Source organism: Haemaphysalis longicornis, unplaced genomic scaffold (assembly GCF_048455015.1).
Source record: "Haemaphysalis longicornis isolate Haplotype H1 unplaced genomic scaffold, Haemaphysalis longicornis Haplotype H1 scaffold_3, whole genome shotgun sequence".
Lineage (NCBI taxonomy): Eukaryota > Metazoa > Arthropoda > Arachnida > Ixodida > Ixodidae > Haemaphysalis > Haemaphysalis longicornis.
The window spans coordinates 6720536-6733163 of NW_027526335.1; the positions used below are offsets into that span (position 1 = coordinate 6720536).

Genomic DNA, 12628 nt, shown 5'->3' on the forward strand with positions numbered 1-12628 from the left:
TGGCGAACCATGTTATGCCCTGCATTTACACAAAAATGGAGGTTTTGCAGTAGTAACACCTTTAATTGTTATACTAACGTAAATGGAGGTAATTGGTCGGATAGAATTCTAAAAAAATTAAAAAGTTGGAAGTAAGGAGCTCAGCCTCTAGACAAGCGGCATTTTTACGCTACGCGTTGGAAGACAATTCTCTGAATGTCTGCAGATTTCTTTATGAACAACTTGTTGTAGAAACTTAACCCCTTCAAAACCAGGCTGCAAATTCTGGTCCCAAATTTGTATTTGAGTGGCTCCCAGGCAACTGCGGCCCCATCGGTAAAGGCCCTCCTGCTCCAGCTGCTCAATTCACCCATGATACCGGGCACGCCGCGTAGATACCCATTTCAAGGTCTAATGGTGCAACAACTCTGCACATAACGTGCGTAAAACTGCATTAGCTATGTCTACCACTTCAGACTTTCGAAATACCCGCCTTTTAACTACAGTGTCAGTTCGTTCATGGCCTGCCTCGCTTACAGGCAATCTGACGGTGGTGTATGGCGCTACGGCTTACTTACTACCTCATCGGGCTGACAGACAGCGCTGCTTGCGACGTGATTGAGCCCCTCTTGTGCCTCTGCACCCGTTTTACGACTGATAACCACTGCCGGCCACTATTCCCAACCTGAGAAACCTGAGAAACCAACTGATTTCGGCCCCGGCCGCCACGTTTCCTGAAGGCGACAGGAAACATGGTTCCGTTATGCACGTCACAACCCGTTGGTGCGATATGCTGACGTGCATGGTGCGAATCCTGTTTCGCGGGTGGGGAAAAGGTGAAAATTACAACCCTTCTGAGTCAGCGTACGAATGTTTGCACAGCTGATAAGTCCGGAGGAGCCCACCTGATATACTAGTGCCTTGATAACAACTGCGCTGACTAGATGTTTGCGAGCAAACGCAGATAGTCCGAGCCGCCGCACCGTGTGCGTTTTTTAGGTGCAGAGTACCCTGGGACCGCAGAATGTGCGTCCGCGTCCGTGCGCATAGCATTTATAATCGCAAAAAATCACACAGGCACCAGCAGGATTCGGGCCTGTGTCTGGTAGAGCAGGCAGAGTTAGTGTCAGTCGTCTTTACCATTGGGATACGACCACGAGTTAGTATCCGAGAGTGAAACGGCTTACTCCCTCGCCTGTAACGGTGCTGAGCACCTGATGACCTCCCAATGTCCGTCCGCGTCCATCCGTGCGCACACCACCATCAAGCGAAAATCAAGCGAAATTCGATTTCAGCCTTGAGTTGCAGTTTCATTTAGGGAATAATGAAGGCGCAGCTCACGGCTCAAATCGAATGACGGTCGGGGCGCAAATCGGATGTCACTCGGAGCGCAACTTAGATGTCATTTCGAGTCCGCGTACTCCGCACCCTCGCCATCATCCATGGAGTGGAGATGCTGCCATTTTTTAGGGGCGAAGCTCCTCTTACTCGGGCCCTGTCCCGTCCCTCGTTGCTGCTCCTCGAGGAGAGGAAGAAGAAGAGGCTGTCGTTCGTCGCCTGCGAGCTCAAGACACGTAGCGGGGGTACGCGACACAAGACGCTCTGCAGAAGGCGACGGCCAAGGTGGCTAAAATGTCACACACCGAATTCGCCAACTTACCAATGGAGATTCTCATCGTCCCAAACAAGCCCTACATAATCACCACAAACATCGACGTCGTCGACGAGCTTGTCAACGGAGCGGTGGGAAGCCTCAAGCTTTGCGAGCGAGGAGTGGTGGTCTTGACGCGGCGGCGCCCGGTTTCGATCCCACGACTTTCTGGCCGCGACGGGAGGTACGTGGCGCAATTCCCACTGCGCTACAAACCGAGACGCGAGCATGGCTTCGAACGCGCCTTATGTCCTTCCCTCGTTCAGATGGTGCGCGCCGTCAAGAAGACCTATAACAATGTTTCACGGTTTCACCGATAAGCATTTTAGCTTCGCCCCTCTCAGCATCATTCACTTCGTGGAGATGGCGGGATTTTTAAGTGCGAATGCACTTCTTAAGCGAGCCTGAATCGTCCGCCGCCGTCGTCCGCATAGCAACAGCTGCGGGTGCGCGCGCTCCTCGTCTTCCTCCTCGTCTTCCCTAGCAACGGGGGGAGATGGGCGCGCGCTACTCTCCTCCTCCTCTCTCCGCTCAGTGACTGCGGGTGTTGGGCGCCTCCTCTCCACTTCGGGCGGGAGAGCTCTCGCTCGCGTAGCGGGCGCTCCGCATTCCGACGCGTGAGGGCGCTCGTGTAGCCCTCTCCGTAACGGCGGGCGCTACTCTCCTCCTCCTCTCTCCGCTCAGTGACTGCGGGTGTTGGGCGCCTCCTCTCCACTCCAAGATCACGATATCCACCGTAATCGCGCAATCAACAACCGTGCATTCGCACTTACACACTCTCCCCCTCGGGGAAGTGCGAGGGAATTTTTTTTAAATGCAGAGCATTTCAGTAACTCGCGATGTCACCCGCGTTGACTTCCGTAGTCGTAGTCCGCACCCCTCCCCCTACACTATATAAAAAAATACTATCCGGCGCCTGGTTTCGATCCCTCGACCCTGCGGGCGGAACGCAATGTACATGGTGCTCTACCCACTGCGCCACAAAGCCGACATAGAATGGGAGGCTACGAACGCGCCTTATATCCTTGACTAATTCAAACTACGTCAAGAAGCTGCTGATACAACGCATTCACTACCACCAACTCCACCAACACTAAACGTTAACGCAATACACCCACCCCCTATGCGACGCATTTACTCGAGTCCCCCTCGCGGGGAGATGGGCCCAATTTTTTTTACATTAGCAGCTATTACTCTCCCTTTATGGTAAAATCCGCCAGGGCACATATCCGTAGACCAACCGTTATCATCGTCGCCATCAACGTGCTGGTTTATACAGGGGGTTACTCAACAACCAAAAGGGAAAGCATCATGGCTGTCGCTTTTATCGTTTTTATCCACGGTACCAAAAAGCAAAAAATTAAAGCCGTTCCACTCAACGTGAAAGCTGTAGTAAATGCAGAGCATTGATTCGCCATAACGGCCTGTGGCACCATTATCCGCTTACTGCTACTACCCATCACGCTCTTCGCCTCCCTGTCTCACTTCTCTCTTGATGAATTGAACGGAGGTTTGTCCAAAGCTGTTCAAATTTCCCGCCTTTGCAGCGCTCGCGCGCCCCCTGCCTGGAACGAACAGCGCGAGCGGTTCTCGCACGTGCCGGCACCTTACTGTGCAGTCCACAACGCGTTGTTTTTGGCGGTCACTTATTTCGCTTACTATCGTAAAATTGGGGCCATCTCCCCGCGAGGGGGACTCGAGTAAATGCGTCGCATAGGGGGTGGGTGTATTGCGTTAACGTTTAGTGTTTGCGGAGTTGGTGGTAGTGAATGCGTTGTATCAGCAGCTTCTTGACATAGTTTGAATGAGTCAAGGATATAAGGCGCGTTCGTAGCCTCCCATTCTGTGTCGGCTTTGTGGCGCAGTGGGTAGAGCACTATGTACATTGCGTTCCGCCCGCAGGGTCGAGGGATCGAAACCAGGCGCCGGATCGTATTTTTTTTTATATAGTGTAGGGGGAGGGGTGCGGACTACGACTACGGACGTCAACGCGGGTGACATCGTGAGTTACTGAAATGCTCTGCATTTAAAATGCGAACCATCGTCGCTGTCGTCATAGGCTGTCATAGCAATACGGAGAACCGAAGCTCGAAATGTACAACTAAAAATAACTTCCCATTACAGATTCTGGGTTGCGTCGCACTTTGATTATGATTGTATCGGTTTAACACGCCGACGCAACGCAGGCGATGAGGCGCGCCCTAGTGGAGGGCTCTTGATTAATTTTGACGACGTTGGGATCTTTAACGTGCGTCAAAATCTCGTACACACGGGCGTTTTTGCTTTTCGCCTCCATCAGAAAAGCGGCCGCCGCGGCCGGGTGCGTCGCACTTGACGCGAAGCACGCGTCCGTTTGGCGTCCGCAGAAAAGCGCCCACAAAAAACCTAATAGTCGGCGTGCTTTGAGGCTTTCCGTATCGTGTGAATCATAAAATAAAGCACAAACACTGGGCTCGCGCTCAATCCCCACCGGCTAAGATGCGTTCTACAGTGCGCGCGCCGGTAAAACACACAATAAAGGCCGTAAATTGCGCCCATAGCCTCAATGGGCTCTCAGATTATCATGCCGCAGCAGCGTGTATATAGATTCTGCAACAAGTAGCCGCTATTAGTTCGGTGTTGAGGCCGCAGGGTTAGCACCAACATCGAGAGAAGGCTCATCGACGAACCTGGACAATGTTCGAATACTTCTTCTGTCGTCGTAGGTTTTTGAAATAAGCCAAAGAAGCACTTCGTTGGTTCGTTCGTTAACTGTTTATTCACACTTCTCGTTGGAAGCCAATTCGAGCAGTCGCGGGAGCCATGCTCGTCCGTGGGCCCCTCCGAGTAGTTCTCGTGGCGTTCTCCGCTTTGGCGGTCACAGGAGCCGGGCCCCTCCCTTGCTTCCCTGAATTCTCCGAGCGGCCCCGTCCCTCCAGTCTCGGTGTCCCGTTACGGCCAGGGGCGCGTCTTAATCACGGCTTTTCCTTTTCTGCGCCACGCCGTTCTGTCGTCCCTCTGTTCTCTCTCTCCACGACTGGACGGAAGGTCCGCGCACAGTTCTAACAGACAAAAGAAACGGTTTTAAGTTCTCCTCCCCTAATGACATGCTTAGAGTTCCTCTGAAACTTTTTAATTTTGGCGGTCGCTTCACAAAAACGTCATGTCTTTTTTCTTCAAATACTTAATGCACAGCTGTGTGGCCTCTAGTTCCTTGGAGGCTGTTGTTATTCATGGTTTTGTGGTATTGCCGGCCTAAGAAAGCTATAATTCAGTTAGTGGTTAGCGCTTGTACATATGTACGGTCTGAACTATACGTGGTATTTGGAATAACTTTTGGCGAGTGCGTTGTAATGACCCAATTCTGACACACAGCACCACACAAACTTGACGATCAAGTCAGTCCACTCCCACTGTAACATGTTGTCTCCGTCATGTTACTGACTAGACCCGTCCATGGCGACGTGTGCTCCGGGACTTTTTCTCTGGCCTCGCCATTTTTATATCTAGGCCAGTTGCGCAAGATGACTCACCCTCCCATGATGACCCCACACAAAGGCTTTCGTATTATCTAGCCGGCGCTTCGTTGAAAAGCACCTGAAAAATAGCACTTAACTCTGTCAGTATTACTCTCCCGATATAGGGATTAGCACTGGGGGGAGTTTCCGTAGGAAGTAGTAAGGCAGCCGGGGCACTTTACGTGATGGTGACACCTTCTTATCTCAAGTGTTCTGGCAGAATCGCTGCTTCGACGACAATTTACCGAAGTCCGGTTTTCGCTGCGCCCTGCCTACTATAAAGTCCCTAACTTTGTCGCAGACTGCCCGGAATGGACCTTCTGTGCCCTGGCCTCCTACCAATGGCCGGACGGAGGCCCCCAATCGGAAGCGTACCTTGTCCCGGTGGCGCTGTTCAGGGATCCATTTTTGAAAGGCCGCAACAAGCTCGTGCTCTGCGAGGTTCTACAGCATGATCGACAGCCCATGAGTACAACCACACCTCTGCACTTTATTTAAATTTATTGACTATTGAATTTATAGCGAAGCGTTATAGAAATTCTTTTCTCATTTTTTTTTTTTTTTTTGCGGCCATCAACGTCGTAGACAAAAGAAGCATTGCGATGAAGAGGCTCGTGAAGAAGTCTAAGCTTCGCGCACTCACGATTTAATGCACAGCTTAGCAGTACACACCTTTCAAGTGAAAGCAGTTCGGGACACTGAGCACACCGAGCCCCCTGAGATTAACTTAGAACACTGAATATGCGACTAACCTCTGGGAGTGATCACTGCACTCTACACTCATAGGGAGGCCGTTTGGACACGTAGACTCTATGAAAGATAGGGACAAACTTCGCACGAAAAAAGAACATGCAAATATCTATTGTTAGCTTTACCAACAAATTCAACTAAACTAGTTGACTTATTTCTTCACAGTTTTCTATAGCTGAATATCAGTGGAAAATATTCATTTTATTTTCTCAAAAATAGTTGCTTTCCATGTAACGAGAACACACTCTGTTGCCTCATCCTCTGCACCCTATGTGTTACGTTTGCCGTTATTAAAAACAGATGTTCCGCTTTGCGGGAGAAATAGATTAAGCAGCTTCTCAATAAACCAATTTTTGCCATAGACGAATCTCTCGCGCTGACCTAAATGAGGATTTTGTCTGCTGTATTTAAGAAGGGAATTCGGCCTCGTGGCTCGTGTAACTGGGTGCAACTGTCCCTTGCGAACGTGGAGGACGCTTTAATCAGCATTGAGTCTAAATACATTTTGACAACTTTTGACCAAGGGAACTGTAACTAATACCTTCATAGGGCTCCTAACTGTTTGATATCTGCGACTTCCTCCTTTTTTTTAACTTAGGAACGAACACCCGCCGGAGCTGTTCCCAGGCCATGAAGGAAGCAGCCGACCAGGAGCCCTGGTTCGGCATAGAGCAAGAGTACGTAATCACAGATAAAGACGGGCACCCTCTCGACTGGCCGCGGCGCGCCAACCAAGTGATAAAACCCCTAGGTGAGCCTGCTAATCTTGCACACGTACAGCGAAGTTCGCTTCAGTTGGTTGCCTGCGACTTACAACAATAAATAAAATGATTACCTTGCGGCAAGTACTAGCCGGGTAGATGTTCAGGCTAACTTGCCCAGTGATAAAATTATAGGCCCCACATCTGGTTTCGTGTTGCAACTGCCAGTGAACCAGTAAAGCACGGTATTAAAGAGCATTGGAAGGCGATATGCGGTCGGAAGTGGGCAAGTCTTAAATTCTATCAGACTCGGGCCCGTTACCCTGTGTGTTGGTGTCTCTCGCAAAATAGCTTAGGTGAATTTAAGTAACCTGGCAGCAATTCTCTGTTTTGTTCATGTGATCCTTTTGGGATGAACATTTTTTTAGAGAAATTAAACATTGTCTCCTTTTTAAACACACTTCAGAATGATCCTTTCCGTACCTTACAGTGCATCTGTAACGTTCTGCCCTTTAAAAATCTTTTCAACTTGCTACAATGACGCTTTCATTCGAAGACGAATATAATCCCTGGAATACTTTATAAATTTAATTTTCCGCAGATCATAGCTGTTATTCTTAGGGGATAGATCCAGTCCACCTTGGTGAGTAATCAGCACCTGAATAGAGTGCACACATGCGTTAAAATGCATGACGATAACTGGCCGACCTCTTTTCAAAACACTAGAGCTTGTGCCGCTGTCATCCATTATACTCAACGACGAGCCAAATTTTCCTGGTATGGAAGAGGTATTTATTATATAAACCTGCATTGAACGTAATAGAACCACTGAATATAGAGCGAATATCGACCCATTTGGTAGTGTAGTGGGTGCATAGGTAGTGCAACATGCACACGTGCTTTGGGAAACGGCCCCAGTATGGCTTCTGTCGTTTTCTTGACTCACCGTTGCGTTTCAATTTTTAATCTAGAAACATGTGCATTTATTTTGGAATACATTTCTAGTGTAAAGCAAAGGTAACGCCAGTATTTTTGTTTTCAAGATATAAGTAACAGAAAAATTGTTGACCTCGATTTCAGGGCCATACTGCTTCGGCGTTGGGGCAGACGCAGCGGCAGGCAGATATGTTTCGGATGCCCACTACAAAGCCTGCGCTTATGCAGGAGTCAAAATCGCCGGCACGAACGCCGAGGGCGCCCTGGCTCAGGTAATGCTGGTGTCCTTTTTTGTATATTTTTATTATGTGCTGGTCGTATTGTGACAAAGGATAAATTTATGTCTGCGCAGTTTACCGTTAGGGTGACTCATATAATCTACAAAATTCCCTTAAGGACGAGTAAATATTTATGGGTAGAAAAACCCCCTTAATATATTCATAGAATGGTTGAATAAGTTTAATTATAACAGTAATTATTATTGGCAGGTCCGGTCGCGGACCTCCTCACAACAGAAAGGGAAAATTACAGGTCTGTAAAGCCATAATAATAATAATAATCATATTTGCGAAGGCGGAAGGCTCTAACAACGACGAAAGAATGGACAAAATAAAAATAAAGAGGGGTGAGAACGGGAACCCATATAGTAAATACATACCAACCCTGGTGGACTCTTAATTTTATGCAGCATCTGTTTTCTTGCAGTTTTAATCATAAAGGTGCCCTTAATAAATGTTTTATACTAATTTTGTTTGAGAGTACTCAATTGAATATTTCGAATCAGATACACAGCCACAAAGCCAAATCTTTACCACTTAATTTGGCGTTATACTGTATTCGGCCGAAACCGCTATCAGGTTTTAACTCGAGGTCCCGCACCAGCGACTGAACAGGAGCATACTGGTCGTGTCTATTACGATCCCGCTACACTAGAAGCAATCACCCAGTACGCCCTTGAAAATGGTCTTTACAGATTGGTACAGCGGTCTGACCGACTTCTTCGCTCTGTCTACAGTGGGAACTGTCTACACCGTTCACTATCTACAGTGTGAACCGCAATTTCTAAAAGCGAACTGTGCATTTACGTGTCAATGACTCACTTAACTGTTTGCATTTTGTGAATAGGACCCTAAGAATGGAACTGTGTTCACTGTGTGAGCTTTGACTTTCCCGTTTTCCCCTCAACCTTACTCCCCTCTGGGCCTCATGGCCTCTCGTTTTAACAAAGTGTTTCATTCACTCACTCAGGCGTGTGGATACTCATGTGCGTGGGTGCAACAGCGCCACTCATGACTACAACTGCTATGGGTTCGAGACCCTCTGCCTTAGAAACTTTTGCGAGTAGTGATGCTGGTGGGTAATCACCTTAGGGTAAGACCCTCTGCCTTAGAAACTTTTGCGAGTAGTGATGCTGGTGGGCAACACTGAAAACGGCCACAGACATGGCCGATGCGCCACGGACATGGACAAGTACCGCCACCCCGCGGAGCCCGACGTAACGAGTGACGGCGCACTCACACGGTTGCACGGAGGAGAAGAGTAGTGCCTGATCTGGGGGCCGTGCGCACAATGTCGCCTAGCAACAGACGCTTGGCCACAGATATGGCGGCGCACTCGCATGGTGGCCTGCATGCATTCCACGCCATTGAATACCGGCCATAGGGGCGTACGGATGGGCCAGGCGGCGTCCCGGAGTGATACTAGTAGCGCCGCGCGCGGCAAAAAATCGCCCTAGAGCGGCGTACGCGTACGGGGCTACCGTGCGGCCGGTGCTAGTTTCGCCCGCTCTTGTCGAATGTCTTGGTGCTCAGAGGCTAAGGACACAAAGATGGAGATACTAAATTGATTTTTTGCATGCAAATCTGCGATTATACACGGTCCGTAACCCGGCCGCCGTAAGCATGCCGTGGCTGTGTGCGCCTACGTGAATAAGGCAACTGACGAGACCTGAACAAGCAGACCCCAGCAGTGGGAAAAACCATCGAAAAAACCTAAGCGGGACGTGAACAAGAGCATCGCGGACCTGTTCCCATGTATTTTAATTAGGAATACATTCGGTGGACTCCCCTTTTCACCGTAATTTCGTGATTGATTGATTATGAGGTTTAACGCGCCGATTCTGCGCAGATGACGAGGCGCGCCGTAGTGCAGGATTCCGGATTAATTTTGACCACCTGAAGATCTTTAACGTGCGCTGAAATGTCGAACACACAGGCGTTTTTGCTTTTCGCCTGCATCAGAAAAGCGGCCGCCGCGGCGTCGGCGTTCGACGATCACGGCCGTCGACGCTCGACGATCGCAGAAGTCGACGCTGGCGGCCGCCGCTGCCACGAGCGTCAACTTCCACCTCAGTCAAGAGCAGCAAGCCCTGCTCCAAGGCTTTTAGTGGAGCATGTGTCTGGCGAGGCGTCGTTCTGCGACGTGTTCGACAGCACGTCCACAGGTGCAGATTCCTCGTGCGGATGTGGCGAGGAAAAATTTCGAGCAGCCCACCTGCGGTAAAAGCAGGGCGCGTATAAAGGCAGTGCGAAATATGGTCGATTCTCCGCTTCATCTTACCTCTCGTGTCTCTCACCGCTTACTTGCCGCCTTTTGTAAACATCGGGAAACAAAGCCGGCCGGTAGGCTCGGTTGGCCTGGCTCTCGCTCTTTGCGTTGTTTACGAAGTGCCTGCTGCAAACTCGTGTATCTTTATTTGGTAGCCACGGGAAGCCATCAGAGCTATTAGAAAACAAGGTAATTTAGTGCAATTGAGCTACTGAATCATAGGAGAAAGGCAGAGAAACGGTCACTCACTTTGTCCTCCGCACAGCCCTAACCCAGGCTTCTCGGCGGTCTGTCTCGAACCACTTGCCGGGAAACGCATAGAACTTCACGAGGGGCTCCTTTCCTTTCGTGTTGAAGACGCTGTTGTGGCACCCAACTACACGATATATCTAGTTCCCTGTCTTTTTGCCTTAGGCGCGCTAGTTTCCATCACGGCGAAGCAGCAAGAAGCGTACGACTAGCGAATCTCTGGAAGAGCGCACCCCGTGAACGCCGATGAAATGGGAGCAAAGCCCGCCAGAGGAGGAAACGGCGCTGCATCTGCGCGGCGAAACTTGAGCCGTACGCCCCTATTCGTCCCCCAGATCGAACACAGTTGGCCCCTGGCGGCGGCGGGATGAACCGCTCCTAATGTAGATGGCGCTCTCGCGTCGTCTGCTCGATCACGTTGCGTGCGGCTCAAAACGCATGCTGCACACGACGAAACAACCTGTACTTTTTTGGCAGTAAACATAAATACCTCTGCTTCCGTATTTCGTCTAGAGATGCAATAATTGACGGCCATTGCGGGTTAATGCGCTGGTTTACTTCCACGAAACACCTTCGCCGTAGTATCCGCTTGAGTGTGAAACGTGTTATAAACATTGCTTTGGCACATTGCACTTTTGTTATTGATGAGTGCAGTCGTCTGCCGTTTCGGGAACGTCAGAGGGTCATTTTTAAAGGTGGCGTTGTGGGTATTTAAATGATAAAAGTTTAATACACGAAACGGTAAGAAGCGACAAGACCTGTGCATACCCGTAGATTTGCCACACCCTTGTAAAATTGCGCTGTGTCCTTATAGAAAGAGGAAACAAAACAAAAACAATTACTGCAAACAACCCGTGCGCTATCGCCCATACATTAGCGGGGACGTATTTTACACCCGCAAGCGCGTGTGTGATCGAATTATTCCCGTACCTTTTCGAAAATACATACCATTTTTAGACAGTCGTTGTTGCCAATTTTACGTATATTATAATACGTTTCTGTGGATGCGCAAGAGTATTTCGGCGGGACTTCTCGGTAAAATTAAACAGTTATGAGTTTACGCCTGTCCTGTGGCATTTCGTGTGTCATTTTTATATGTCCCCTTTTCAAACCCCGACATGAAACACCCGGTCCAGAAATGTGTTTCACTCAGCGTAACCAAATGCCTAATATGGTCACGTCTTAACCTCTTAAGGTGGACCTGAGTTTAAAGAAGGAGAAAATATCGCGTAATATAATGCGTGTTGTTGCTCACATATGTGGAGGGTGTGTGCCATATGACACGCTATATTTTTTTGTGAATTTTCTGACAATGCTCGCTTTCAATACAATCTTAAAAAAGGCGAGCAACAATTCCTGGACAATCTCGGGCCAAAAGGGGGATTAATGAGTTTTGAGAATAGTGGCGTTTACTTGTTGTTGAAGTACTGCTTTTTCACTACTACGGAATACGACGCTTAGCGTACCTTCAATTGCATGTAATACTACAGTGCCTAGAATATTCTAGGCACTGTAGTAATACTGATAACCAACGTTTGGCTTTTCACGTTACACGCGTTCACTTCTCGCTGCGCTCGGAACGTTGGCACCACCCCTCCCCCCCGAATATAAAATACACAGAAAACTTTTATCAATGCCGTTTTTAACCATCCTCACGAATTAAATGCCAAGACAAAACCGAGGTTCAGTTTACAACACAAAGTAGTTACCGGGAACCAGTTGCGCTGTTTCGTAACGAGAAATGAAAACGAAAGTTTTACTACATCTGCAACAGGGCAAGTTCATTTGCCATCTTTATGGTTCGTAAGCGACATTACGCAAGAATGCAAACACATCTCGCTGTTCTAGGCACCTGTTAGATGTTAAAAGGAACGCAAATGGTCAACAGTGCACCCGTAGTAACATAAAATATGTGCCCACTGTGAGGTCCCAGAAGCTTGGTTTACACACTGTAAACCAGCTTGTCACTTGCAAGTTTAGCTAATCCGAGATTGTGCTGCACGCGTTAACAATTTAATTAGCAAGTTCACTTGCGACGAAAGCCTTAAATAAGTGTTCCGACACTGTTATTCATCAAACCTGTTTTCAGAGTCGCTAAAATTTCGTTGAACTACAACTGCGCGCAAAATATCTGTTGAAACGGTAGCATTTATATCTCTGATCTGGTTAAAATTCAGTAATCTTATGTTGCCTTTCGAGCACACAGAAAATATCGTACGCTCTTGCAAAAACTGTAGGGGCTCTTGAAAAAAAATGCCTTAGAAAAAATTTCGGGTGTTACCGTTTCAGGACATCCCACAAAGGCAAGAATGCTCCAT

At 48.7% G+C, this 12628-nt stretch overlaps 1 protein-coding gene across 6 annotated transcripts in view; it reads left to right on the forward strand.

The window, feature by feature from the left end:
* The window catches only part of LOC144173901 (glutamine synthetase-like), a 47371-nt gene that overhangs the window by 31555 nt on the left and 3188 nt on the right, over window positions 1-12628 (forward strand). For 5 of the 6 annotated variants that reach the window (XM_077702225.1, XM_077702227.1, XM_077702229.1 and 2 more), the window contains 3 exons: window positions 5429-5596; window positions 6476-6628; window positions 7659-7786. In XM_077702225.1, the coding sequence (XP_077558351.1) occupies window positions 5429-5596; window positions 6476-6628; window positions 7659-7786 (449 nt within the window). The remainder of the gene's footprint in view (window positions 1-5428; window positions 5597-6475; window positions 6629-7658; window positions 7787-12628) is intronic. The other variant, XM_077702228.1, reaches the window with a different exon arrangement.